This window comes from Chinchilla lanigera, unplaced genomic scaffold, assembly GCF_000276665.1.
Source record: "Chinchilla lanigera isolate Chin_1 unplaced genomic scaffold, ChiLan1.0 scaffold00036, whole genome shotgun sequence".
Classification (NCBI taxonomy): Eukaryota; Metazoa; Chordata; class Mammalia; order Rodentia; family Chinchillidae; genus Chinchilla; species Chinchilla lanigera.
In genome coordinates this window covers 5,806,275-5,831,660 of record NW_004955437.1, presented here as the reverse complement: position 1 = coordinate 5,831,660, position 25,386 = coordinate 5,806,275, and the positions used below count along the sequence as shown (strand labels likewise).

General features: G+C 47.6%; 1 protein-coding gene across 2 annotated transcripts in view; it reads left to right on the top strand.

Moving 5' to 3' along the window:
• Positions 1–24,069, top strand: part of Rnf8 (ring finger protein 8, E3 ubiquitin protein ligase) — a 24,622-nt gene extending 553 nt beyond the window's left edge. The window contains exons 2-9 of one of the 2 annotated variants that reach the window (XM_005389618.2): positions 3,417–3,545; positions 9,135–9,884; positions 11,868–11,972; positions 15,215–15,304; positions 17,207–17,314; positions 19,207–19,411; positions 22,544–22,579; positions 23,601–24,069. In XM_005389618.2, the coding sequence (XP_005389675.1) occupies positions 3,417–3,545; positions 9,135–9,884; positions 11,868–11,972; positions 15,215–15,304; positions 17,207–17,314; positions 19,207–19,411; positions 22,544–22,579; positions 23,601–23,617 (1,440 nt within the window). In that variant the 3' untranslated portion in view covers positions 23,618–24,069. The remainder of the gene's footprint in view (positions 1–3,416; positions 3,546–9,134; positions 9,885–11,867; positions 11,973–15,214; positions 15,305–17,206; positions 17,315–19,206; positions 19,412–22,543; positions 22,580–23,600) is intronic. The other variant, XM_005389619.2, reaches the window with a different exon arrangement.
• Positions 24,070–25,386: the final 1,317 nt, after the last annotated feature.

Sequence of the window (25,386 nt, the reverse complement as noted above, 5' to 3'; positions counted from 1 at the left end):
ACCCGAGGCGGAGGCGGCGGGAACTTTCTGCGGTTTCTTTTGAAATGGATTGGGAGTTTAAGGTCCTGGCCCTGAACGTGCGCGAACTTTGGTGTCCAAACGTCCTGCCCCTTTCCCTCTCTTCGAGGACAGCGGGCGCGTTGGGAGGATGGCCCTGGTGATTCCGGGGCGCGCCAAGTGGCACCCGGGAAGTGAGACAGGGTCAGGGTCCCCCCCAGAGGCCGCATGGCATGTTTGATAGTGCAGTCAGATACACAGACTTGCAGTGAAAAGGGGACGAGTGAGGCACGGTTCTCTCGGCGGGGTGGGGGCTGCTACCGCTGGGGTCGGCTTGAGCAGGCCAGTGGGTCAGGGACAGGCTTGCAGTGCTGACCGCTTCGTTTTTGGGAAGTAATTTGTACGCAAAGTTCACTTTACTGTAATGCCGAGAGGTTGATTATTATGTTGCAAATGTTGAGTATTTTGATTATTATGTATTTTTGGTGTGATTTTTCGTACCATCCAGTCTTAGTGTGGTTCCCCCAGGTGTGTACTGAGTAGTTCAGTTGCTTGGTGTACTCAGGGGAGGGACGCATAGTAACTTCTGTATTCAGAGAGTTTGTGGCAGGAATGAGGAACAGGAACCGGTCCGAGGTCATCCGAGTTGTGTTGAACGATCAGGTGGCAAGGTGTGAATTATTGAGTATTGTCGAGCAGTGGATCCTCAGGTCTAGTGGGGATTCAAGTCCAGCTTGCTTTATTTATTTATTTATTTATTTTTTTCCTGTACCGGGAGTCGAACTCACGACCCTGTGCTTGCCAGGCCGGCACTGTGCCGCTGAGCTAAATCCCCAGTCCCTCAGGTCTAGCTTTAACTGTTGCTAGGTTAGCTTATAAAAGGTTACTTCTTTTCCTGTGTAACCTATTTTAATCTAGTAATGCTGCTTACTACACCTGCAGGTGTGTTGTTACAGGTGCACACAGTACTTGTGGCAACTTAGTCACGTGTTAACTTACTCCTTTAGACTCCTGTCTGTGAATTAACTTATTCTCCCGAATAACTGGGGGACTGTGGAATTTTGCGGGGAGGGAAGGCTGGTGAGAAAGAATTAAAGCACCTTGTCCTAAGGACAAGACTATATATAAAGCACTCCTAGATATGTTCTAAGTTATTTGATAGATTTGTGTGAGGCCAGCTCTGTAGGAGAGACTCATACAAAGGAAGTGGATGTAAAGAGCCACTGGGAAGACTATGGCTTGCCCTGGGGTCTTGTGGAGGAGAAGCCTGCCAGGCCTGGCTGTCTGCAGGGTCGGACTTAGGCAGTAATTAGAGCACAGCCTGCAGTGTGTATGAAGAGTGTGTGAATCAGAGCCAGGAGGAAATCTTACTGTAATGATTCTCAAACCACAGCACCTCTGAATTTGCACAAGATTTTAGGAGGTGTGCCGAGAGCATTTAATTATGACACCAGTGTCAAGTCAGTTCCCTGTCTTTCCTGTTCCCTTCAAAGTCTCAGATTTTGCCCATGAAAATGAAACATAGTTTCTCTTAGTTCGTGGAAGGGAATACTATGATCACCTGTCTGAATGGGTGCCTTTAAACTTCTTAAACATGGCCAGATGGTTTGGTATGAAGAACAAAGAAGTAGAGCAAATCAGCTAATTCCCAGGTGCTGTAAGTGTCTAGGCTTTTTGGGAAAGCCATGCCTCCTTCTTTGTCCTTGTTTTCTTGTACACTATTTGGTTTTCGCGCAGCTTTCTGCCCTGAGGGGAGTTGTGCCCGGAAGCAAGGGGATGGCATTAGTGAAGGTGAACAGGACAAGATGGTCTTCTGAATAAATAATGTCAGTGCCTCAAAGGCTTCAGAACTGTTGTAAATGGAAACAACTCCTGACATATGGCTTGGTGTGAGTGACTGTTCAGTTCCCATGAGAAATGAAGGTGTTTTGTGTTTTGTTTTGTTTTGTTTTTTGTCTTTTTGAGACAGGGTCTCGCTACGCAGTTCAGGCTGGCCTTGAGCTCACTTTGTAACCCCGGCTGGTCTTGAACTCACAAAGATCTCTGCCTCACTCTCTTGAGTGCTGGGATTACTGGTGTGCATCGCCACGCCTGGCTGATACTGAGTTTTATAAGTAGTGCTGAGATTACCAGATATGGATGACATTGCACCTTTAACTATAGTGTAGTTGAAATGTCAGCAATATCGAGGTAAAAATCTAGGTCCAGACAGGGGAAGGAGGGATGAAGATGAAGAAGAATGAAGGATGAAGAAGGTTTCCTTCTTTTTCTAAATTCATGTCTCTAGGGGACAATTTTAGAAAACAGGCAGTCTAAACCTCTTCTGTGCCCTTTTCCCTAGTGGCAGTCTGGCTGTCTCTCCTCAGGTGTTAAAATGGCATATAGAATACTGTACTTTTAGAAGCTCCCAAGCTAGGCGTGCAGCCTGTAACCGCGGCACTTTGGAGTCTGAGGTAGAATTGCCTTGAGTTGGAGGCCAGCCTGGACTACAGAATGAGACCCAGTCTCAGACGGACAAAAACAAACCAAAACTACCAAATTGGAAATTCTTACTGAATATGGATGACATAGTCCTTAACCCCCCACACTCTGTGCTGGGGATCTAACCCAGAGACTCAGCCGTGCTTGGCATGATTCCTTTCACAGACTTCCTAAGATGACGGAGACTCAAACCCACGCCCTAGGAGTTAGGTCGAAGTAACTAGCAACACAGCCAGGAAAAGGGAAGACTGAGGAAACATTTTGCAACTATGATGTAGAAGGGGGGGTTGGAGATTTTCTGATGGTGCCAAGGGCAGAACCAGGGCCAGTGAATGGGAGAAAGATGCCAAGTTGAAGCCATGAAAAAAATCCAGAGGCCTGCGTGATGGAAAGGCTGTAGTCTTGGTGGTGTTTATGGTGAGTTAATGGGAATGGATAGAAAGAATTCCTCCCCCTCATCTAAAAAGAGCGAAAGAGAAGAACGAGAGCAGTGACACGAAAGTAGAAGAGAGACTGTTAGAGAAGAGGAAGGTACGGGCGGAGTGGGAGGAAGGGCAGGGCAGTAGTGGGGGTGAAAATGATCAGTGTGCGTCCGTGCATGTGCAGATACACCAAAGCAAAGCCCACTGTAAGCTTACGCACTGACAGTCGTAAGAGTCCCTCTGTGCCGGGGGTCCATGAGCCAGCCTTTCAGGGTCCTGACTAGCCCTGGGTCCAGGGTTACTCCCTTCAGCCTCCCCTGGTCACCACTTATATTCTCCATGGCTCCCATGGCAGCTGAAGAGGAGACGGCAGACGAACAATTTGGATTCCACAGAAGTCCGATTTCAGAACTTAGGTCCTTTGTACACTACTGATTGTTAAGCTTGATTGTGGAGGACCTTACCTTCTCAGCACAGTGACTGATTGTGTCTCTGACATTGTCATTTTCTCTCTAGGTGTCTATAGGACGAGGATTTGGTGTCACATACCAACTGGTATCAAAAATTTGCCCTCTGATGATTTCTCGAAACCACTGTGTTTTGAAGCAGAATCCTGAGGGCCAGTGGACAATTGCAGACAACAAGGTATAGGAATTCACAAAAGCCTATTTCTATGGAGTTTTTATTTATTTTTATATTACTTTTCTTTTTTTCACAAATAGGTCATGGTATAAAATTCAAAAGTTTATCTTCTCCCTTGTCACCTAGCTGTCTTTCCCAGTTGGAACCATTCTGTGCACTGGGAGGTTCGGTGATGCCCACATAATTTCTGATGACCTGGGCTGAAGTTTGTTACCAGGAAAGGAACATCTGAATTGGGGCCTTCGGTCCTGTCCAAAATCTAGACTAAGGTAGTGGGAGGGCTGGGCCTTTCGAGGTGAAGGCCCAGAGACCCTGACCATCAGCCCACACTTCTGGAGAACATCTGAGGCTCAAGGGACGGGCTGGGGGTGGGGGAGAAAAGAGCTGAGCGCTCTTGGATCCATCCTTTCTTGAGCATCAGTCAGCAACCCCTTCCCTATTTTATTTTATTTTATTTTATTACTTTATTTTACTTTTATTTTGAGGGAACTGACTTTTTGGAGCCGCTATGACAGTTTTAGTAGAATAACTCTTGAAAGTAAAACTACCCCCTCTTGTTATTTTTTATTTATTTTCAGCTTAACAGATGCTCTTTTTTCCTGGCTTGATGCCATGGCAACCCTCTTCTGCTGATGAATTCAAGCTGCAGGATATTATTGCTATGGTTATGCTTAAAGTCTTTTGCCAAGTCTGTTTCAAAAGATATGTATTAAAAATGCAAGAGATAGATGTATTAAAATTGTAGAGCTGTGTTCTGTCTTCATAAAATGCTCTCCTTCATTTATTTATTTTTTTGGTACCAGAAATCGAACTCAGGACCTTGCTCTTGCAGGCTGGCACTTGTGCTGCCAAACTATATCCCCAGCCCTCTCCTTCATTTATTGGAATGTGCTTTTTTTTTTTGTACCAGGAATCGAACTCACGACCTTGCACTTGCAAGACAGATGCTGTACCACTGAGCTGTATCCCCGGCCCTAGAGATTACATGATGTGTTTTTGGTTTTGTTTACATTTATTGGAATGGCCAAAGAGTGAACCTAAGTTTAGAAATAGAAATGAAAACAGATGCAGTTTTGGTATAAAACATCTTAAAACACATATGCACATGCTCACTCGCACAAGCGTGGAGGATAGCGAACACAGCACATAAAACGTGAGAACAGCTTTAGTTGTGCATGTGTAGGTTCCCATCCGTTGGGAAGCACTCAGATGGTTCATCTTTTGTATTGGCATTCAGAAATTTCACAAAGTCTGTTCTTTCAGAGTTATAATCTAAAATGCCTTACTGTGTGAGCCCTATCTTAACTAAGTGTTTCTTGTTCTTCCTCTGAACTCTTGCAGCTATTCACCTGCTGCCTGGTGATTCTCACCTTCTTCCTCCAGGTTCTGAGAGCGTACTTTGTATGAACAAACATTATTGCTTGGGATAGTTCAGTTTCAGGCCTTCCAGCATGGTCTATAACCCAGTTTCCTGTTTCTGCCACTACCTGGCATACTTTTTAGAAATACTTATGTAGTACATAAAATTAAGAACTTCCAAATGCATGTAATTCCAGCGTTCAGGAAAGCTCAGGCAGGAGGATCGAATCCTGCCTGGGCAACTGAATGAGGCCCTGTCTCAGAATAAAAAATAAAAGTAAAAAAGGCTGGGAATGTAGCTCAGTGATAGAATGTCCCCGAGTTGAATCCCCAGTACTGCATACAAAATAAAACAAAGCAAAACATGAAAAATAAACTTCCATTCTTCAAAAGACACCACTAAGAAAATGAAAAGGCAAACTCAGAGTGGAAGATGTTGCTATACATAAATATATAACTGATGAAGGGCCTATATTCACATATATACTGAATCCCAAATGAGTTTTGTTTTGTTTTGTTTTGTTTTTGAGTAACTATGTAGTTCAGCCTGGCCTTGAACTCACTATGTAGCCCAGGTTGGCCTCAAACTCACAGTGGTCCTGCTGCCTTAGCCTGCTGAGTGGTGCTGGAATTACGGGTGTGTGCCACCACTTCCAGCCCAAGTCAGGTTTTTAAAAAAGATACAACCCAGTTTTCGTAGCGACTTGTACATGAATGTTGTAGTAGCTTTATTCATAATCACCAAAAGTGGGGAAAAAACAGCTAGGGAATAGATAAATTGTTTTACCCACACATTCTGTATAACTCACCAATAAAAAGCACTGATAATACAGCAAAATGGCTGAGTCTCAGCAGTATTATGTATTTTGTTTTGTTTTCTTTTATTTTGTTTCTTTTTTGTCTTTTTGAGGCAGGGTCTCACTTTGTGGCCCAAGCTGGTTTTGAACTTGCAGCGATCCTTCTGCCTCAGCCTCCTGAGTGCTGGCATTACAGGCGTGCGCCACCACACCTGGCTTCAGCAGTGTTATGTGAAGGAGAAAGGCCAGACTGCAAGGGGCGCCTCCTGTGTGACTCCATGATGTTGCTTGCCGCCAAGGCAGGCCTGGATGGCCTGGGGAGGGGAAGCCGTGGGCTGTACAGGGCCTGGAGCTTGAAACCGTCACAGTTGTCTGTGCTTGTGCAGAAATGTAACCCTAAACATCCGCTCTCTTGTGCCAGGTCAGACCAGTTAATTCAGTCTGAGGGTGAAACTTTGCATAAGCCTTGCCAGGTGACTTGACTTTTCAGCCAGGGTTGAGAACTCTGAGCTACAAAAATCACCTAGAAAACTTGCAAAAAAATCATTGTATTGGAGCATTGATGTCCCCTCTTCCTCAACAGCTGTTTCAGAAGAGCTGGGCAGAGATTGAACCTTACGTGTAGTAATTAAAAGGCCAAGGGGTGTGGATTTTCCCACATTTTTTGCCATTGATGGCTCAGAGACTCTGGGCAGGTTTATTCATTGGTTATCGTTTTGCTGCTCTTTGACGTTCAAGCTGGTGATTATGAAAACAAACATCAGGAAGGCCTTGAAAAGAGCAGGGTCTGTTTAACCATTTGTGATGATGGCCCCATCGCGACTGAGGCTGTGTCCGGGTCAGGGTTGAGTTGGCCTTGCACAGCCATAGGATTCGCGTTGTTTTCTCTACCTTATGAGTAGACCCAGAGCTGTGGCTCAAATTGCACCACTAGGTGTCACCACGCAGTGATAAATGGCTGAACGGAGAGGGGTGCCAGGGTGAAATTCCCTGGGAAAAATTTGAGAGCTTATTTTTTTGACCAGAAAGGCTCTGCAGAAGGTGGGTTAGTGGGGAGGATCTAGTGGGGGGAGGACTGTGATATGTCTTGAAAGTTTGCCCGAGTGTTTTAGGGGTAGCTTAGTTTCTCTTGCCCGGGGCTAGTTCTGTAACCTTATTTATGTTACCTTATCTTCGCCTTTGGTGACTTTTTTCAGTTCTTACACATTGGTATTAGGTGACCCTCTATGTCACATTACTTTGCCTGAGACCTTTTTCCTGTGTATAATCTAAAATTGACTTTTCTGCACTAAAATTGTTCTCATGGAGATGGGTCTGGCTCTGTTCCCTCTTCGATTACTTCCCTGTGCCTTGTTTCAGAGTCTGCAGAACTGATCGTTGCTCATAGTTTTTCAGGCTGAACAGAAAGAATGGAAGAAAGTTGCTCCTTTGAGCCATGTTAGGCCCAAGACAGTGGGCCGCAGTCTTTGTGTATGTGTACATGTCTTTCAAACCAAATAATGAAAATAAAACCAAGACAAAAGCTTAATACCAAGTCAGAGCCGAGATCCAGTCTCTACCCCTGTCACCTTGGTGCCTGTGGTCAAGCCCGGTGTCCCTTGTGTTTGGGTTGGCCAGGGACAGCTGCCTATCCATCTACTCACCCTCCGCCCATCCATCGATCCATTTATCTGTCATCTTATTTATTGTGGCTGAAAGTAAGTAGCCATAGTTGCCAGTGTAAACAGCGGTTTTTCCTCAGTGTGGGGATCAAACCCAGGGCCTCACCCCATGTGAGGCAAGTGCTGAATTACTCTTTACCCCTAAACATACTAGTTCAGAAGTGAGTTTCGTCTCTGGCCTGTCCCCCAAAGTTCTTACTATTGGTTGAAATGCCCAGTGTCTGTTAACTCTAAGCCTGCATTTGTCCGTTGTAGTACCTGTCGTCTCTGTTTCGCACCCTTAGATAACCCTGCTCTGCGTGATGTTTCTGTTCATTTACAGGCTGTGCCCTGTAATACCACACGTATTTGTGCCCTTGTGTTGTCCTTTCCCTAGTCAGCTGCTAAAAGTTGTTTGCGTATCTTCTTTGGCACGTGATCTGTTCACCTTATGAGATGCAGTGCGCAGAACTGAAATGACTTGATAAATCAGCTGAGCCCGGACATAATAGTAGTGAACGTTTATAAAATGCCATGTGCCAAGCACTGTTCTAAGTGCATTACATGTTATCTCGTTAAATCCACACAAAAGCACGAGGGGGAGACTATTAAACGGGCTGTAAGTGGGCCATAGAGAGATTCACCCAAAGTCACACAGCTGTTAGTGACATGTTCATTGTATGTGAGTCACTGTGTTCCATGTCGTATGTGCATTGCCTTTTCATTCCTTACAGGATCAGTGTGACGTAAATACCATCCCATTTATAGTCAAAACAGGCATAGAGAGGTTAAACAAATCACTGAAGGACATTCAGCAAAGAAGGTGTTAGATATGGGCCATGAGCTCCAGCTCCGAACTATTAGTACCATTTGGGTCAGATATCACTTGTAGTTGGACTCCATACATGGTATTGGGGCTCTCTGTCTCTGTGGCTTATGGATACTGGGAAGTGCTTTGCTAGTATTGAAGGACCTAATTTAGAGACAGTATCTGGGGGACTTTCCAGGCCGGGCCTTCCTCGTGGACCTCACCATTACACGCTGCTAACTTTGTTAACAGCAGTTTTTCTGGCGTCAGGCCAGTGCCTCCAGTTTAGGTCAATAGCAGCAGTTCCATTTCAGTTTCCTTTAATGCTATCGTGTGTGTTGAGTGATTCATCCACTGGTAAGAGATGATTCTTTCCTGTTAACATAGGCATTTCTCTGGAAGCATGAATGTAAAATATAGGTAAAAAGCCAAATCTTTGTTGAAGAGTGCTATTTCTAAGTATGGTGGTATGTGAACATTTCTTTTTCTTTTTTTTTTTCTTTTAAAGATAAAAGGAGGGAAACATTAACAGACATACAACATTTTACAACATATCACAAGCACAGTACAGACAATACAGAGTTACAAACAAAGTGGTAGGGAATTAACAATGGTGGTTGTATTACATATTGATATCTTCAAAGTGGCTGAACATTTCTTTTTCTATTCTCAATACTTTTCCTTCTGAAAAGGCAGAAGGTTTTGTAGCAGCAAGAGAGACATTCCATTAAGAGGAGGAAAATTGGTGTGGGGATGCATGCCTATAATCTTGGAGCACTCTGGGAGGCTGAGGCAGGAGGATTGCAAATTTAGTTTCAGCCTGGGCAACCTAGCCAGACCCATTCTCAAAAAAAAAAAAAAAAAAAAAAAAAGCTGGGGATGTAGCTCAGTGTGAAGGTACTGAATTCAAATCCTTAATATTGGGGGTTGCGGGGACCAAGAGGAGGAGTAAGTGAAACTTACTTTGCCATTCTTTCCCTTTCCCCAGAGTCTGAATGGTGTTTGGCTGAATAGAGAGCGTCTGGAACCGTTAAAGTTTTATGTCATCCATCAGGGAGACCACGTCCAGCTTGGGGTGCCTCTGCAGAATAAGGAGCATGCAGAGTATGAGTATGAAGTTACTGAAGAAGACAGGGAGAAGATACTTCCTTATCTTGCCCCAAAGCGTAACCAGATGATGGAAAAAAATAAGGGCTTGAGAACTAAAAGGAAAAGTAGTGTAGATGAATTAGAGGGTCTTGGACACGAGGGCCCCTCACATTTAAAATCCAAAATAAGCAAAGTGTCTTGTGAACCTGACCAGCCAGTGCAGTCACCTGGGAATGGCGGAGTAGCCACTCAGCCCTCTGAATATTTGGATCCTGGGTTGGCTTCTCTTGAGGCAGGCAAGAAGACCACCAGGGCTCGTACTTATCCTGGACCTCCAAAAGTCACAGAGCTTTATCATAAGAAGCAGAATGCCTCTGCTTCTTCAAAGTCTTCAGCATCTCAGAGCAGCTTAGAACTGTTTAAGGTGACCATGTCCAGAATCATGAAGCTGAAAAGACAGCTGCAAGAAAAACAAGTCGCTGTCATGAACATGAAAAAGCAAACCCAGAGGGGGAGTGCGAAGAAGATTGTGAAGATGGAGCAGGAGCTGCAGGATCTACAGTCCCAGCTGTGCACAGAGCAAGCTCAGCAGCAGGCAAGAGTAGAGCAGCTTGAGAAGACTTTCCAGGAAGAGGAGAAGCACCTCCAGGTACCCCTAGGAGGGAGCAAAGCTAGGGAGTGGTTGGGCGGGGGGCACTTTATGAACCGTGGCCAGCGCTGCCTCTTTCAGGACCAGGGACCAAATTGGGACGCCAGGATAGGCTGAAGTGACTAGAAGAGCCAGTCAGGGTATAACTGGTATCAGGGCTCAGAGCTGAGGTATGTCAGGCCCCAGGTACACTCAGGCAGAAGTTGGATAAAGGACAGGATGCCACAGTACATGAGGACAGCTACCAGCTTAAAAGCCAGTGGCTGAGCCCCAAAGCCCGTGCAGGTCACCTGGTCACTGCCCTCGTACCTGATGGTCTGTTAGCTGTGAGTATTAGTAACTCTGTAGCTCACCTAACAGGAAAAGGCTAGAAGAGTATAAAATCTTTCGGTTTGTGTCCTGAGCAACCAGAATGCATAGGGACAGGTGTAAGATGACTTTATGTGGGGCTCAGAGATAAGCTGCCTTAGGAAGATAAAATAACAACTGTCTTAGTGGTGTCAAGGTAACACCAAATGTGTTCCCATCCCCAAGTCACTGCCTAGATGACAAGCTCTTGCACAAAGCTTCAGGCTAGAGCTGATCCTGTCTCTGCTCAAAATGTCAGTTCCCATGTGGCGGGAGCCAGAGTTACTCCCACCCAGTTGCTCAGGTGATATTGAATGTCAAGAATTCCCTGTTGTTGACTTAGAACTAAGAAGGCCCAATCAGCACTGAGGGGAATAAGCTTTCATCTTTTGCTTGGGTTGTTCAGGGCAAGGAACAGCCAGGAGTAGCTGTGGCTTATTTCTGAGCAGTTTATAAATTTCATGCTAATCTCTGCTGTCCACTTGAGCTGGCAGTGTTAGCAGAGGCTGTGGGTTAAGTAGCTCTTTCTGGGTATACACTGGTGTATGTCTGTACCTTTTTGTTTTCCTTAGCCTGCAGTAATTCTTCAGATTAATAGAGGGTGGTTTATGTGTGTGTGTTTGTATCACACCTTCACTGGAGCAGAACTGCCTTAAAGGACAATGTGTTCATGAACAAGAGTGATTGCTAACTAATATGTGTGGCTACTCTGTGTGCTGCAAGGTATAGCTACTAAATCTTTTTCTGTAGCAGACTGTTAAGTGTGAGAAGGACTGGTTTAGAGAATTTCTGCAGGTCATGCATAAATTGCTGAGTGAAGAAGTGTATCTAGTTCTTTGTATCAGCTGCATCTGCCCATGTAGCCCTAGGGATTTATCCTGCTTTTGCTGTTTGTTCAGAAACTCATTTAATCTTTGGTTTTTCTTTTTCTTTTCTTGGCGTGGGGTTATGGTGCCTCTGTTGCCTGACACTAAGGAGTTTTGCTGGATGTGAAAATACTGAAGTGGTTTTTACCATTATGTAATTTATTTTGTGAGCAGACAAGATGTGTTGTGCACATAATACAATGGGGGAACAGTTTTGAGTGACTATATTAAACTAGGCAACAGTTTCAAGTTGGGATGTTAAATGGGTAGGTAATTCCTACAGAAGCAAGAGACAGAGGTTCTTGTAGAGGAGCTAGGTATAGATTGGTGACGATACCAGAGAGGCCCACATAGGAAATGCAGCAGGTGCTCAGCCCCAGAGAGGAGGAGCGGTTTATGGGCTAAAAGCGTGTTGACTCGGGATTGAAGAGACGAGGTGGCCAGGCTGAGTGGGGGAGATCAGAGCTGAATGGAGTGAGGTGTTCGGTGGCTCGGCCGTTCTCCGTTAACGTCCCCTTGGGTGCCACGGCATTAGTAATGAAGGAGGCTTGGGCTGGCAGCCTGTGGCTTTTCCAGAACCACCCAAGTGGTGGTTTGAGCTGACAGTCCTGAGTTACTGCCAACAGCTTGAAGGGAAATGGGGGAATTACCGCCTGTTCCCTCTTGCCTGTTGTTTCCAGATGTTCACACTAGCTGGTTGCTCTGCTTGTTGCTGCATTTTATTGCTTCCCTCTGAAAGTAAACCTTCTATCTTGTTTTGGCTTTGCAGGGTCTGGAGAAAGAGCAGGTAGAGGACCTGAAGCACCAGCTGGCCCAGGCTCTGCAGGAGGTAACTTGTCTCTTGCCACTATGTGGAGATGGTGGTGGTTTGCAGGTAGGAAGCAGCAGGCTTTGCACGGCTCCTCACTGTCTCTGCTGTACAGCCCGCACCTCGGTGGCGTCCCCAGTCTGCACACAGAGCAGGTGGCAGCTGCTCGCACCATCAGGCTGGAGATTTGGAGCCTCACAGATACGCCAGATCGCAGCGTGAAAACTTACATCTTCATCTGAGCAGAGCTTGCTCTGGTGATGATGGAACAGAGCCTGTAGCAATTAAGGGAGGCTCTCTGGGGAAGCAGCTCTGTTTGCAGGAAGGTGAGGGCAGGCAGAAGAGGGGAACGTGAGCTGTGGCTTGGTCGCGGGGCCTGTGAGGGCCTCCAAACCCCACCATCCCTGAGCCATGGCTGTCCAGAAATCATTTGAGAATGCTCCAGTCAGCATTTCCGGTCAAGTTGGGAGGGTGCATTTTAGCCAATAAAACGTATTAATTTAATAAAAGAGTAAATTTCACAGAAATGAAATTCTCCTGAAAAACTTGTAATTTATTTTGTTTAGCTGCTTGCTGATGATTTTTCCTTTCCTTTCCTGTCCAATCCTGGCCTTGCCTGCTCCCCCTCCCCTTGCCTTCCTTCCTTCTTGCTGTCATTTTTTAAATTTGCAGTACTGGGAGTTAACCCCAGGGTTACTGCACTGTCCTATATCCCTAGCCCTTTTCTAATTTTTTCTTTTGAGACAGAGTCTCACTAAGTCACTCAGACTGGGCTTGAGTATGTAATGCTTCTGCCTCAGCCTCCCAGAGTGCTGGGATTTCAAGAGTGTGCCACCTTGTTCACCTTCTAGAATATCTGATTATTTCTTTTGCATCTTTGAAACCTGCTACTTTTCTGTCCTTTGTGTGTTATGATTATGAATTCGATGCAGGTGTGCTCAGGAAATCAGTGGGATGGCTCAGATCTCCTTGAGAAAAGTGAGCACCTTGCATTGGGATGTACCCAGGCGAGGTTGGCTGTGATGGCACCTAGCCTGTAATCTCAGCTAGTTGGAGCATGAGGCGGGAGGACCATAAGTTTGGGGCCAGCCTGGGCGACTCAGTGAGACACAAAATAAAATTCACTGGTAGTGTCTCTATGGGTTCAGTCCCCAGCACCAGTAAATGCATGAAGGAACGAGTGAATGGGCTGGGGTTGTAGTTCAGGGGTACAGGGCTTGCCTAGCATGTGTGGACCCCTAGGTGCAGTCCTGCGTACTGCAACAAAAGTGGGGTAGGGTGTGTTCAGGGGAATTTACATCCATTCATTATGTATGTGTCTCTCAACTTAAGGTACTAACAGTTACCTGGTAACTGTGTAACAGTTTGTCTTGATTTCATTGGCTTTGGAATGAATTAGATGATAAAGCAAGCCTTTTAGAATATTATTTTGAGCTTACTTCATAAGTCTGGAAAGTAGACGTAGTTCCCATTTGGAGCATTTTTAAATTAATATTTTTATATTAATGTACTGGAGAAGAGTAAGGTTTTATGCCTTGGAAATCCGTGAAGGATCAAATTTCCTGCACCCCAGCCCCTCACCCTGTTGAGATAGGAAGGCACACTATCATTTAGTGTAGGCCATCCATACATTACCCAAAGTAAGATGCTTTCAGGTCTTGTTTCTGTACCTTGCTGCCTGCCGCACGTGGCAGTCAGCTGAAGCAGTGGTGGGCTTTTGGTTGTTTGGTTTGGCTTGGCTTGGCTTGGCTTGGTTTGGTTTGGTTTTTGCAGTCCTGGGGATTGAACATATGGGTGTAGTACCACTGAGCTACATCCCCTGCCTTTTTCATTTTTTATTTTAAGACAGGGTTTCACTGAATTACCCATGCTGGCTTTGAACTTTGGGTCCTCCTTCCTCAACCCCCTGGGTAGCAAGGGTTATGAGCATGAACCACTGCACCTGGCTGCAGTGGTAATTTTTTGTTGTACCATGCTGGTCCCTCTGAAGTTCTCTTTACCCAGTTGATACAACAATTTCACTTACGTAGAACTTTGAAAACATTTCTGAATGCTTTTCATATCTATTGTTAGCAGTCTTTAGGCTGGGGAAGGCCCCTGTTTTCTCATTTTATAGATGAGAGAGTTAAAGCTCACACATCTAGTGAATGGATGGGGTGAAGCCCCAGGCCTTCTGACACAATTACTCTTTTCAGCAGACCACACATTTTAAATTTGGCTTCTTGAGTAATGACATTTTAGAAAAATTTACTTTTTCTCCACCTTCTTTTAAAAAGGATTTAAGGTTTTAAGTATAAGCTATACTTGGTATGCTTGGTTATGAAGAAACTCACAGAGTATGTTTCCTTTGATTGGGAATTGAACCCAGGGCCTTCCAGTTGAGCTGCATCCCCAGCCCTTTTTTTTTTTTTAATTTTGAGACAGGGTCTCACTAAATTGCTAAATTACCCAGACTGAGCTTGAACTCTTGATCCTCCTGTCCCAGCCTCCCAGAATGCTAGGATTATGGTGTGCAGCACACCCAATTTGTTTTCCTTTTCTGTTACCTTGTTTTGTGATGCTGGGGAGCAGACCCAGAGTTCTGGGCAAGATATGTGAGCTCTACCCAGCCTGTCACGGCGTTTCACAGACACAGGCCGTGAGCCAGTCAGTGGACTGTTGGCTCTTGGACACACCAGCCTCCAAAGACACTGGCCGGGTTCAGACAGTGCTGTGTAAGTGCATGGAGTGATTATTAGACTGAATAGGGTAAAGATCTTTTTGGTGAAAATACCTAGTTTTCTTGAATCCCATTTCCCCTTGCTTGTTTCTTAAAAGCTGCTCCCAGTGCGAGACACCTCATAGCTACTTAGCAGTTCTTGAGCACTGCCTCCCGGTCACTTGGGTGGCTGGTTTTGTGTGTGCACATGTGTGTGCGTGTGTGTGGTTTGGCGGATTGAACCCATGGCTTTGCACATGGTAGGCAGGTACCCCATCACCTAGCCTCATCCTCCAGCCCTTAAATGCACATTCCTGGTCCCCACCACACAGAGTTAGACTCCGGGAGGCAGCGAAAGTTCTTGAGTTTATTTGCTCAATCGCCGAGAGTGGGTGAGTTTCAGAGGGACCAATGGTTTCATAGTCTTCCTTCCCATCTGCCCATCCCTGTGAAGAAAGCAGCAGGGAGGAGGGGTATCCAGAATGGAGGGAGGCTTAATTTGAAATTGTCCGCTCACTGATCTGTGACCGCGGTCACCGGTGAGGCAGGCTGTGTGACTGAGGGAGCTGTTGTGCGGCCCATGCTGAGTGTGTCTGCTGTGTCTCTGCAGCATCAGGCCCTCATGGAAGAGCTGAATCGCAGCAAGAAGGACTTTGAAACAATCATCCAAGCAAAGAACAAAGAGCTGGAGCAGACCAAGGTACTGGAAAGAAGATGGAGGTTTAGACTTTGGTTAGTACGCGTAACTCAGCATCTTCAACAGTGCGAGGTTGCTATGGTGAACGAAGAGCGAGCTTGTGGCTGCTCGCTACCTCAGGGGAAATAACCTGTACAATTACTCAAGTCCGGAGAAGCTTCTGCTTGTGAGCGACATCTATTTCCTGCCCTTGTTCAGAAGCTGAGTGCTGGGAACGAGTCTCCTGCGTCCTGTACTTCAGGCCTTTGTCCGTGGTGGACGCTCCTTCAGACTAAGTGATGCAGTCTAAGGAGTTTTACAGTCAAAGTAGAAGTAGTTCATTTTGGTGTGTTTATGTAATCCTTTTCCCCTCTCACCCCGGGAGAACCTTATAAACACGACTGCCTGCCGGCATTAGACCAGTAGTAAGAGGGAGGGAAGGGGCCAGTGGAGCGGGAAGGGCCCCAGCCCCGCCCCAGCTCTTTGCTGCTTGGTCCTGCCTGAAAGGCACAACTGTGGCGGGCGTGTACAGGGGAACAGGGGGGCAGGAGCGGGAAGTGGCAAGCTGCACAGAGCTGGGTGCTGAGGGAGCCAATCTCTGCAGCTGCCAGCCTCTGGGGCGTACGGGTGTTCGACTTTGGAAGAGGCAGTTGCAGAAACACAAGGAGCCTTCTGGCCAATTCAGGCTTTTGGCCTCTCTGGACTATTCTGCACTGCTCTATTTTGTGCAGGGAGGTTTTCGCTGCTGGAGATGGTTTGCTACTACCTCTGAGCTGCTGAGCGCTATGGAGTACTTTAGTAACCTACCTTCATTTTTTTTTTTTTTTCATTTGGTTAATTTTAGGGAAGGAGACAGAAACTACCCTGCAGATTCTGGAAAAAATAGTGTCTTAGTCCATTTAGGTTGCGATAACAAAATGCCCTAGAGGTAGCTCGTATACAGGTGAAGTCTGAGAGCAAGGTGCTGGCAGATTGGTGTCTGGTCCACAGATGCAGCCTTCCTGCCCGCAGGGTAGGAGAGGGAGCTAGTGCCTTGGCCGCCTGTCTTTTGTAAGCCCACTAGTCCCTTTCCACCAGCCCCTCGTCACCTCCCAAAGCCCCCGTCTTAACACTGTCACATCATGGTTGGGTTTCAGCACCAGTTGTGAAGCGCATAGAACATGGAGAGAGGAGAGAAAGTATTTTGTCGAGATAAGAAGTGGGTCATAGGAAGTAGAGAGACGGGTCTTCCTCAAATGGGAAGGGGATCAGAGACGGAGGGGGAGGAGGCAGGAGAGGGAAATGGGAGGAAGGGGTGAATTGAGATGTGTTATGTGCGCATGCCAACTCCACACAGGGAGTGTTAGCATCATGTACTGCACACACGTGCTAGTTAGTAAAAACCAAAAACCGAAGAACAAGAAAGGAAGTTTGTGTTCTGTATTAGAAAGCACTTCTTTGTTTTGTGTTTTGTTTCTTGTTTTAGGTTTTTTGAGACAGGGTCTTGCTATATATTTCGGGCTGGGCTTGAACTCATGATGTAGTCCAGGCTGGCCTCGAATTCACGGCAATCCTGCTTTATAATAAAGCCTCCTGAGTGTGGGGATTACAGGCATGCGCTACCATAGCCGGCCTTTTTTTTTTTTTTTTTTCTTTTTTTGAGATGGGGTCTCTTCATGCATTGTCAGGCTGCTAGCTGAGGCTGCCCTTCAATTCTCTATCTTCCTGGCTCAGCCTCCAGAGTGCTGGGATTGTGGGCATGTGCTATCACACCTGGCTAAAAAGTAGTAATCCGTAGAGAAAGTATTTATCCTCCTGTTGCTGCACCAGAAAGGATGTTAACTTAGACTCCTTCTGATCCCTGTTCTAGACAGTCAGCCTTGTGTCTTGTCCTGGGGTGCATTCGTGGTGGCCTTCTCGGGTGACAGGTGGTATGTGTCTTTGCAGGAAGAAAAGGAGAAGGTGCAAGCACAGAAGGAGGAGGTTCTAAGCTACATGAATGACGTGCTAGAGAATGAGCTCCAGTGCATTATCTGCTCAGAGTACTTCATCGAGGTAATTGAAAACACTCCCTTCACACTGTGCAACCCTGCGTGCCTGTGAGCTCTCCAGGCTGCTTTTGCTGAAGGAAAACACCCTGTAGACATGCATCTTCCAGGAGCTTATTACGGCTGTTTGGTATCAAAGTGACTGTAGATTCTAATGACCCCCTCATTAGGTTATATAGTTCTTTCCCTTTACTGCCCTTTTTTCTTTCTTGTTCTTGAATATTTGTTGGTACAATTGACATTTTAGTTGCAATAAACCTTTTATCTGTTTTTAGAGAGAGGAAGAAAATGCCACACAGCATTAGGATTTTGAAGTATCAGGAGCCATCTGCTCCGTGTAGCTTTCCTTTCTTACTCGGAGTGGGCGAATGCTGCGAGGGGGCTTGTGGTGCCACCTTTAAGCAGGGTGGTGCATGTCATCGATGTGTGGTCACTTTGGGAATTCAGGGGCCAAGCTGAATGTGTTTCACAGTCTCTGAGGCTCCTTTTGAAAATGAAACATTTCCCCCTAGGCTGCTCTTTGTTACCTGTCGTATTTTCCTACTAGCTGTTTTGGTTTTCATAAATTTCTGTCATTTGTGACCAGTTTGTCTTACCTGCAAGTGTTAAGCTGAGGTTGGGAGAGTGACAGTTGTCAGACTCTTTAACAAAGGAAAACACACTCTTCCTCTTCGCAGGCGGGCTTTAGGGAGGCTGTGCCTCTTCACATCTTGAAAGGCGCTCCTGTTCTCCTGGGCAGACGTGTTTCTTTCGTTCTGAATCTACTTCGACTTTAGGTCATAATTTCTCCAGTAGTCCTAGAGTCAGGTGATTCCATACTTGGAGGAAGCATGTTGTTCTGGCAGGGCTTATCTAGGACGCCAGCAGAGGAAGACGAGGAGAGGAAGGTTGGCGAGGGCGGCGTGTCAGCCACCTCAGCGTCCGCACAGCCTGAGGAGACACAGCTTCCCCATGTGGTGTTTCTCGTGCTGCCCGATGTGTTCTGCTGGTCGCCTTCTCAGAGGTCACCTACCCTGAAAGCAGAAATGAGGACTTATGAACTCAGAAGAACTTGTATCTTAGTGCACAGAAACAAAAGTATAAGAGAATAGTTCATATTCTTGGGCACAAAAACAGCACTGGCAGACATGTGGCCATATCTGAGTGTTACGCAGAAGAGCCTCTCAAGGACGAGTCCTCTCTCCAAAGGCATATCTACCATTTACCTGTGGGTTCCAGCGCTGCACTGTGTATAATAGGCTTAGCTGCCCGTTATAGCTTTCAGCTCCTTTTCACCCAGCTTTTTTTTTTTAAAGTGCTGATAACCCAGGAACTCACACAAGCTAAGTAAGCACTCTACAGCTGAACTGTACCCCAGCACCTCACCCAGCTTTTTAGAGGCCTTTTATATTATTTCACTTCTGAATCTCTTTAGGGATGATAACTCCTATTACTCTCTTCAGTGTAAGCTCCCCTTGGTCTATGAAAATTGAGGTGCTGGTTGGACACTAGCAGGACATGAATGTGTTTTTCATAAGGGAACTGTGGATATACAACGTTTGTACCGTAACATTCACACACTTACCACTTACATCCAGTGGCATTTGTTTGCAGGGCGGTTAACCCACAGCTGGCATTTGGTGGAATAAAGCAGGCAAATCAGCTACCTGGGGCCTGGCTCTGTGACCTTCACTGAGTCTGTGATCTTACATGAGCTCTAGTCCTCTGAGAAAGGAGGAAATGAATCATTAACATGAAACTTCCAATTTCTCCACCCCAAGAGAAGCTGGAATGAACACCTTTGTGAGTCTGCAGATGAGACTGCTGTTAACTTTCCCCTGCCCTTGGAAGGTAGCTCCTGCTCTAACTTTGAGAAGGGCAGCATGACATTGTGATTTGTGTGTCCCATTTGCATTGCAGGCTGTCACCCTGAACTGCGCCCACAGCTTTTGCTCCTATTGTATCAATGAATGGATGAAGCGGAAGATAGAATGCCCCATTTGTCGGAAGGACATCAAGTCCAAAACCCACTCCCTCGTTCTAGACAATTGCATTGATAAGATGGTGGATAAGCTGAGCTCAGAGGTGAAGGAACGAAGAACTGTCCTCATTAGGGAGCGAAAAGGTGAGTGAGTATGAGACCCTGCCCCTTAGTAAAGGACTGTTCTACTTCCAAGCCTCAATGGGTTTTGTTTTGTTTTGTTTTGTTTTGTTTTGTTTTTTAATTGAGCGGAAAAAGTCAGATAAATAATAACAACAGCTATTATTAGTTGTGGTACTGGGGTCAAACCCAGGGCTTCTCGCACACCAGGCAAGCCCTACCACTGAGCCGTGTCCCATCCCCACTAATGACTCTTCAGTAAACTCTCGGCATTTTGGAAGAGATAGGAAAGCATGAAGGGAGTTCAGATAGCTGTGTGAAGGAGGTGAAGTGGAGCTAATGTCTGCTACTGAACACCAGGAAAGTGGAAAACTTAGGTGTGTGTTTTTGGTTGCTGGGAGTTTTGTTTTTCTTGCTTTTTTTTTTCTTTCTTGCTTTTTTTTTTTTTTTTTTTTGGTTGCTGGGAAAACAGATGTGATTTGAAAACATCTGGCTGGTCATGGTGGTGCACACCTATAATCCTGGCTACTTGGGAGGCTCAGCAGTAATTCAAAGTTAGCCTGACCTTGTCCTCCCAAAAGAAGAAAAGACACAGGTGGCTTGCTATATTGATCTCTAGGTGGTGTTGTTTCTCAGGACAGTTTAGTTGCTGTCCGGGTGTTACAGAATCTTTGAGCTGGAGCCAGGAGTGGTGGCGCACGCTTGTAATCCCAGCAGCCAGGAGGCTGAGGCAGGAAGATTACTGCAAGTTCAAGGCCAACCTGAACTGTACAGTGAAACCCTGTCTCAAAAAAAAAAACAAACAAAAATCTTGAATAAATAATTATAAATAAAATGTATACAAGACAAAGATTCACATTGGGAGAATGCCTAAAGAAAACACGTACAAGTCAAGTCCTGTTTGTAAGAGTCATACCTTAAGTATACAGGTTGGTGATAATAAGCTAAAGAGATATAAATGTAAGCCTACTGCATTATCTGTGGGGACCCTAATGGGTTTGCTAATACGCCTCGTATCAGATTTTGGGTAGCTAGACTGGGGAGAGGCTGGGTGAGTTCCTGAAGTGGACTGGAGTCTCCAAAGATCTGCTCACTTAGGGGCCTGCCACGTGAGCTGTGCTCTGAAGAGTACACAGTTGCTGTGCTTGGGACCTGCAGTGTGTCTTGGAACAGAGCCCAAGGAAGCTGATGGGTCGGAAAGGAGTTGTCACATAGGGATGCGTTGTCCTGGTCAGTCCCTTACATGGGAGCTTGCTGCCCTCCAGGCGCCAGGTGGCCATTGAAAACCTTGTTCATGCGTGTCTCGGGTTGGACCTTTCTCACATCCAGAGGAGCTGGAAGGCCTTAAAGGCCAAACTAGCAGGAGTAGGCTCTCTGTCCACAGCTCCCTTTCCCCAGCCCCTCAGCAAGTGTCGGCCGCCCTGAGTAGGGCCAGGATTCTGGTGCTGCGCTGCTGGCTGTCGTGTGAAAGCGGCCTTGGGTGTTGAGCACCGTGGAGACAGCGAGCTCGGCACAGAGCACTGGGGTGTAAGCACTCAGCAGGAAGTGTGCCTGAGCCACTTACGTCAGGGCGGACATTGGGGCCTGTTGGAGGGTGCGGTGGCCTTCGCTCAGCCCTTTGGAACCAGTGTTTCCCACCTCACCGACGCCCGTGTGCCCTATTTCGTGCCTGGTTTTGAGTCACCACGGAGTTTCACCTCCAGGGGGCCTGTGTTCTGGCGGAAGCCCACTGCTGTCCTCTCCACCTCCCGTCACAGGGACACAGCACTAGACATCGGGCTGAGGGATAGGCGAGGCGTTGGCCTCACAGGATGCGCTGGCGCTAGGCTGCACTCTCCAGCAGGGACCCCTTCATTTGACCTGGGTAGTGCAGACAGGAGAGAACTGTAGAGGCTGTGACTGGAACTGAGCCTCAGAGCTTCCCGAGCAGAAGGAACTGTGCAAGCAAAGCACGGAGGAACGCGGAGGCGGTGATCGGCCCCCACTCCTGCGCCTGTCACCCACATGAGAGCACTGTGTGGGCTTGGAGGAGGCCAAGGCATAGGAAGCCTTCCCTGAGCCTGGTGAGGCTTGCTCTCTTCTTCCTCCTGCCTTTTAGAGGTCCTGTGACGCAGGAATCCAGATTTGTCCAGGACCAGGTCGTGACCTTGGGGCTGCAGTGTGCTGGGCCCACGTCGGGGTGGTGACGCTGCTGCGTTCCTCACGCCTCCCCTGCCTGGGTTCCTTCTCCCAGGTCCAGACGCTGGTGACGTCGTGAAGTACTGGGGATGAAAGAGCCGTGTCCCAAGTTTGCCCCTGCGTCCCGTACACAGTTAGCTGTGCCGCGTGGACACAGAACGCCTTCTCTCCAGGCTTGAAGAGAGTCGCTCTTGGCCGTTGCAGCACAGGAAGGCTGCACAGTGCACGCAGCCGCCCTTGCAAGCACCTGCCGAGAGAACTCTGCAGCCGTCCTGATGCGTGCAGTTATCGCGCGAGTGCAGCTTGGAGGTTTTCTCTAGGCCTGGACAGGGCTGCAGAGGCTGAGATAAGGAAGATGCGCCCGAGCCAGAGCTGCAGGGTGTTAGGAAAGCCCTGGGTTCAGAAGCAGTCCCGCCTGCGTGTTCAGCGGGAAGTGGTCTAAGCCTCAGAGCATGGGAATGTTTGAAAAGGATGAAATAGAGAAACTGGAGTCTAGGACTGGCAAGGGTAGAGATGCCAGCTTCGACACTGCAGCAGGGCTCCAGGCGGGAGCTGCTCTTCCACGCACTCAGAGGGGCCCCCGTGTGCCTGGGGCTGCCTGTGGAGAGGGGCCCATGCTCTCTTGTCACACTGCTGAAGTTCTGTTTCCCAGTTGTGGGGAGGGCCTTGAGACTGATTGCCCGTTGATCTCATGTAAACTCTGGGACCAGAAGACGGGAGGTGTGAGCATGGTCCCCAGCTGGGGGAAGGATTTGCAGGAACTGGGCTAGACTGTAGACAGAGCCCGGTCACAGGGGTAATTGTGGCTTGCTGGAGTTCTGACCTGGATTTCTTCCGAAGGTAAAGGGTTTTGGAAATTCCTGTGGGAGAGCTGGTGTGGGAGTAGGGGGCTCCCCTCCCCATTTCTTCTGCTCGCATTAGGTGGTAGGCAGTTGGTTCACAAGCATGTTAACACTGTCACTTTCTTTTTTTTTCCAGTCCTGGGGATCAGACCCAAGGCCTTGCGTGCGCCAGGCAAGTGTTCTACCCTTGAGCTACATCCCCAGCACCACACTCTTACTTTTGACTTTCTCTAGTAGTTTCTTTGGGTTCTGTTTAGAAAAGAAAAAGGCAAAAGATGTAGAAATGCATCCTTTAGAAGAGTAATTTTCAACTTGGGCTTTTCCAGACGCTGCTCCCTGGCTCCCTTGGTGCTCTGATGTGGGGTCGGGACTGCTGTCCCGTCACCTGCGGGCACCCCAGCAGGGACGAGGTCAGTGAGCCACAGCTTCTGTGATCTCAGAGCTGAGGGAGTGAGGGTCTGGGAGATCACACCACCGGTGCCTGGAGCATGAGGGATGGGTGCAGAAGTGGAGGAGCAGCGGGCAATCTCTCCCTGGAAGCCTTTTCCATGCGGCCGTCTTCCTTTTTGGAAAGACAGAGCCTCCCACAGGCAGCAGCAACTGGAACGTCCCAGGAGCTCGAGTTCCTTGTTGACTGTAGTCCTTGTGATTTCAAACCCCTTTCCCGTCTGGAGGTAAAAAGCTATTCCCTGACTTCAGTGCACCATGGTGGGCGGTTTCTCCCCTCCACCAGGAGCGCCTGCTGCAGGCAGCCAGGGAGGTCCACAGTTCAGGGGAGGAGCCGTGTGGTGCTGTGGGGCTCCTTCATTGCCTCCCCAGTGTGTGGAGAGTAAGCTTGAGGGAACCAGGCCATGCCAGGGTGGGTGGTCAGGGCTCACCCAGTACACTGCCCTAGACACCGGTACAGGAGAGGCCGTGACGTGTGCTCCCACCATGCCGTCCTGAGGTGAAGACGGGCACCGGCTGCTTGGGTGGGGTATAGTTGCTGCTGGAGGCTGGCAGGGCAGTGCCCAACGCCACTGGCTCAGTTTACCCAGCAGGAGCAGACTTCGAGCTGGGAGTCGAGGTCTGACTTTTCCTTTGTGTCTTCTTTCTGGCTGCTGATGGGAAAGCCTGGGGTGGTGGGAGTGGGAACAGGGAGGCCAGGGCAGGGGACGCAGGCTCCTTACTTTTTGTTGTGCTCCTTTCCAAAGCTAAGAGGTTGTTGTGAAGACTGCTGCAGCGTTGGAGAGGCTCCACCATGGGAGCTCAAGGCGGGCTGGGGGAGTCTGCCCTCCGTGAGCCGGCCTGTGCGGGAGTCATCTGAGAGGCCGCGTGGGACAGAGCCTGCCTTAGCAAGCCCAGCGTCACTCGCTGTCCGTGGTGGCCAGCGGCTGTCCTCACTGTGGAGCCTCGGCGGGACTCAGCGCCGGCTGCTTCAGGGTACTTAACAGACTGCTTCACTACCCATTAAATGGGCTGTTGAGTTCTGTTTGTTGGTTTTAATTTGTTGTTACTGTTTGTGATACCTCAGAAACACTGCTGTTGACCTTTGTTTTGGACATTAGGGTGTGACCCGTGGGCCACTGAAGGCAGCCTGTATTTTGAGTCCAGTTCACCTCCTTTTTGTGAAAACAAGATGTCATGTCTTGGGAATAAAATATAAAACTTACTGGTTGCTCAGCTGGGCTTTGGTGTGTTTACCTTCCTTCCTTTCCAGCTCCCAGGCAGTCTCACAAGTAGACACTGGCAGCTCGTAGATTACAGCCAAGACAGTGATCAGATGACAGACTGCAGAGTGCATCAGCGGGGAAGCCAAGCCAAGGTCACGCTGCGCCAGGCGGGGGCTGCGCATCCTCTGCTGCCCTTGTGTGGAGTGGGTGGGAGTCCTGTCCTTCAGCTGGTGTTGTGAGGGTGTGCCCAGATGTCTTTGCCACAGTGTCCTCAGTACATGGACAGTGATTTTTTGAGAGATCTGTGCTTTTTATTTTTCTTTTGGTTTGTTTGTTTTTGTTTTGGGGTACCAGGAATCGAACTCAGGACATTGTGCTTGCCAGGCAGGTGCTGTACCACTGAGCTAAATCCTCAGCCCCATCTTTTTTTTTTTTTTTTTTTAATTGTTTCTATGCCAGGTATGGTGGCGCACACCTGTAATCTCAGCACTTGGGAGGCTGAAGCAGGAGGACAATTGAGAGTTCCAGGCTAGCCTGGGCTGCATAAGCAAGTTCAAGGCCAGTCTGGACTACATTGTGAGACCCTGTCTCAAACAAACAAAAAAATTGTCTCTCTATAACTCACTTCCCCTTTTTAAATAAAAAGAAAACTCATTTTGATATTTGAGAGATAGAAGCGTAGGACAGTCTGTGATATCCTTGATTACCAGTGATGAGAAGGAGGGAAAATAGAAGGCAATCATTTGAAACACAGAGCTCTCCAGTAGGATTGCAAGACTGTGACTTGTATGTCGTTGTCTTGATTATTTTTCTGTCCTTCCTGGGACAAAACACCTGACACCCAAAACTAAGGAAGGAAAGGTTTATTTAGCTCACAGTTTGTGGAGGTTTCAGTCTGTAATCACCTGGCTCCAAGGCAGGGTGGCACATGGCAGAGGGGCAACAGTTCAAGATGGCAGAAGGCTGCAAAAGCAGCAAGAGCAAAAGAGGGAAGAGTAAGCCTCTTTTCCTCCATTATATTGTAAACAGGCTGCCAACAGTAGGGCAGGGTAGCTCTCACACCATCTCCCCGCCCTCCTCCTGCACAGGCTCAAAATGTTTACAAGCCAGGGATGTAGCTCAGCGGCGTAAGTGCTGGCCTGGCAAGCCCGAGGTCATGAGTTTGATTCCCGGTACCAAAAAAAAGTTTACGACATGAGGACCCTGACCCCCTGCTGAGTCACTTAGTTAAACTTATCAAGTTGACAGAATGAATAATATCCTAGAACTTAAGGGCATGTCCTCTACACACTAGGATGTAGAACTGCTGAGTTAAACTTCTAGACTT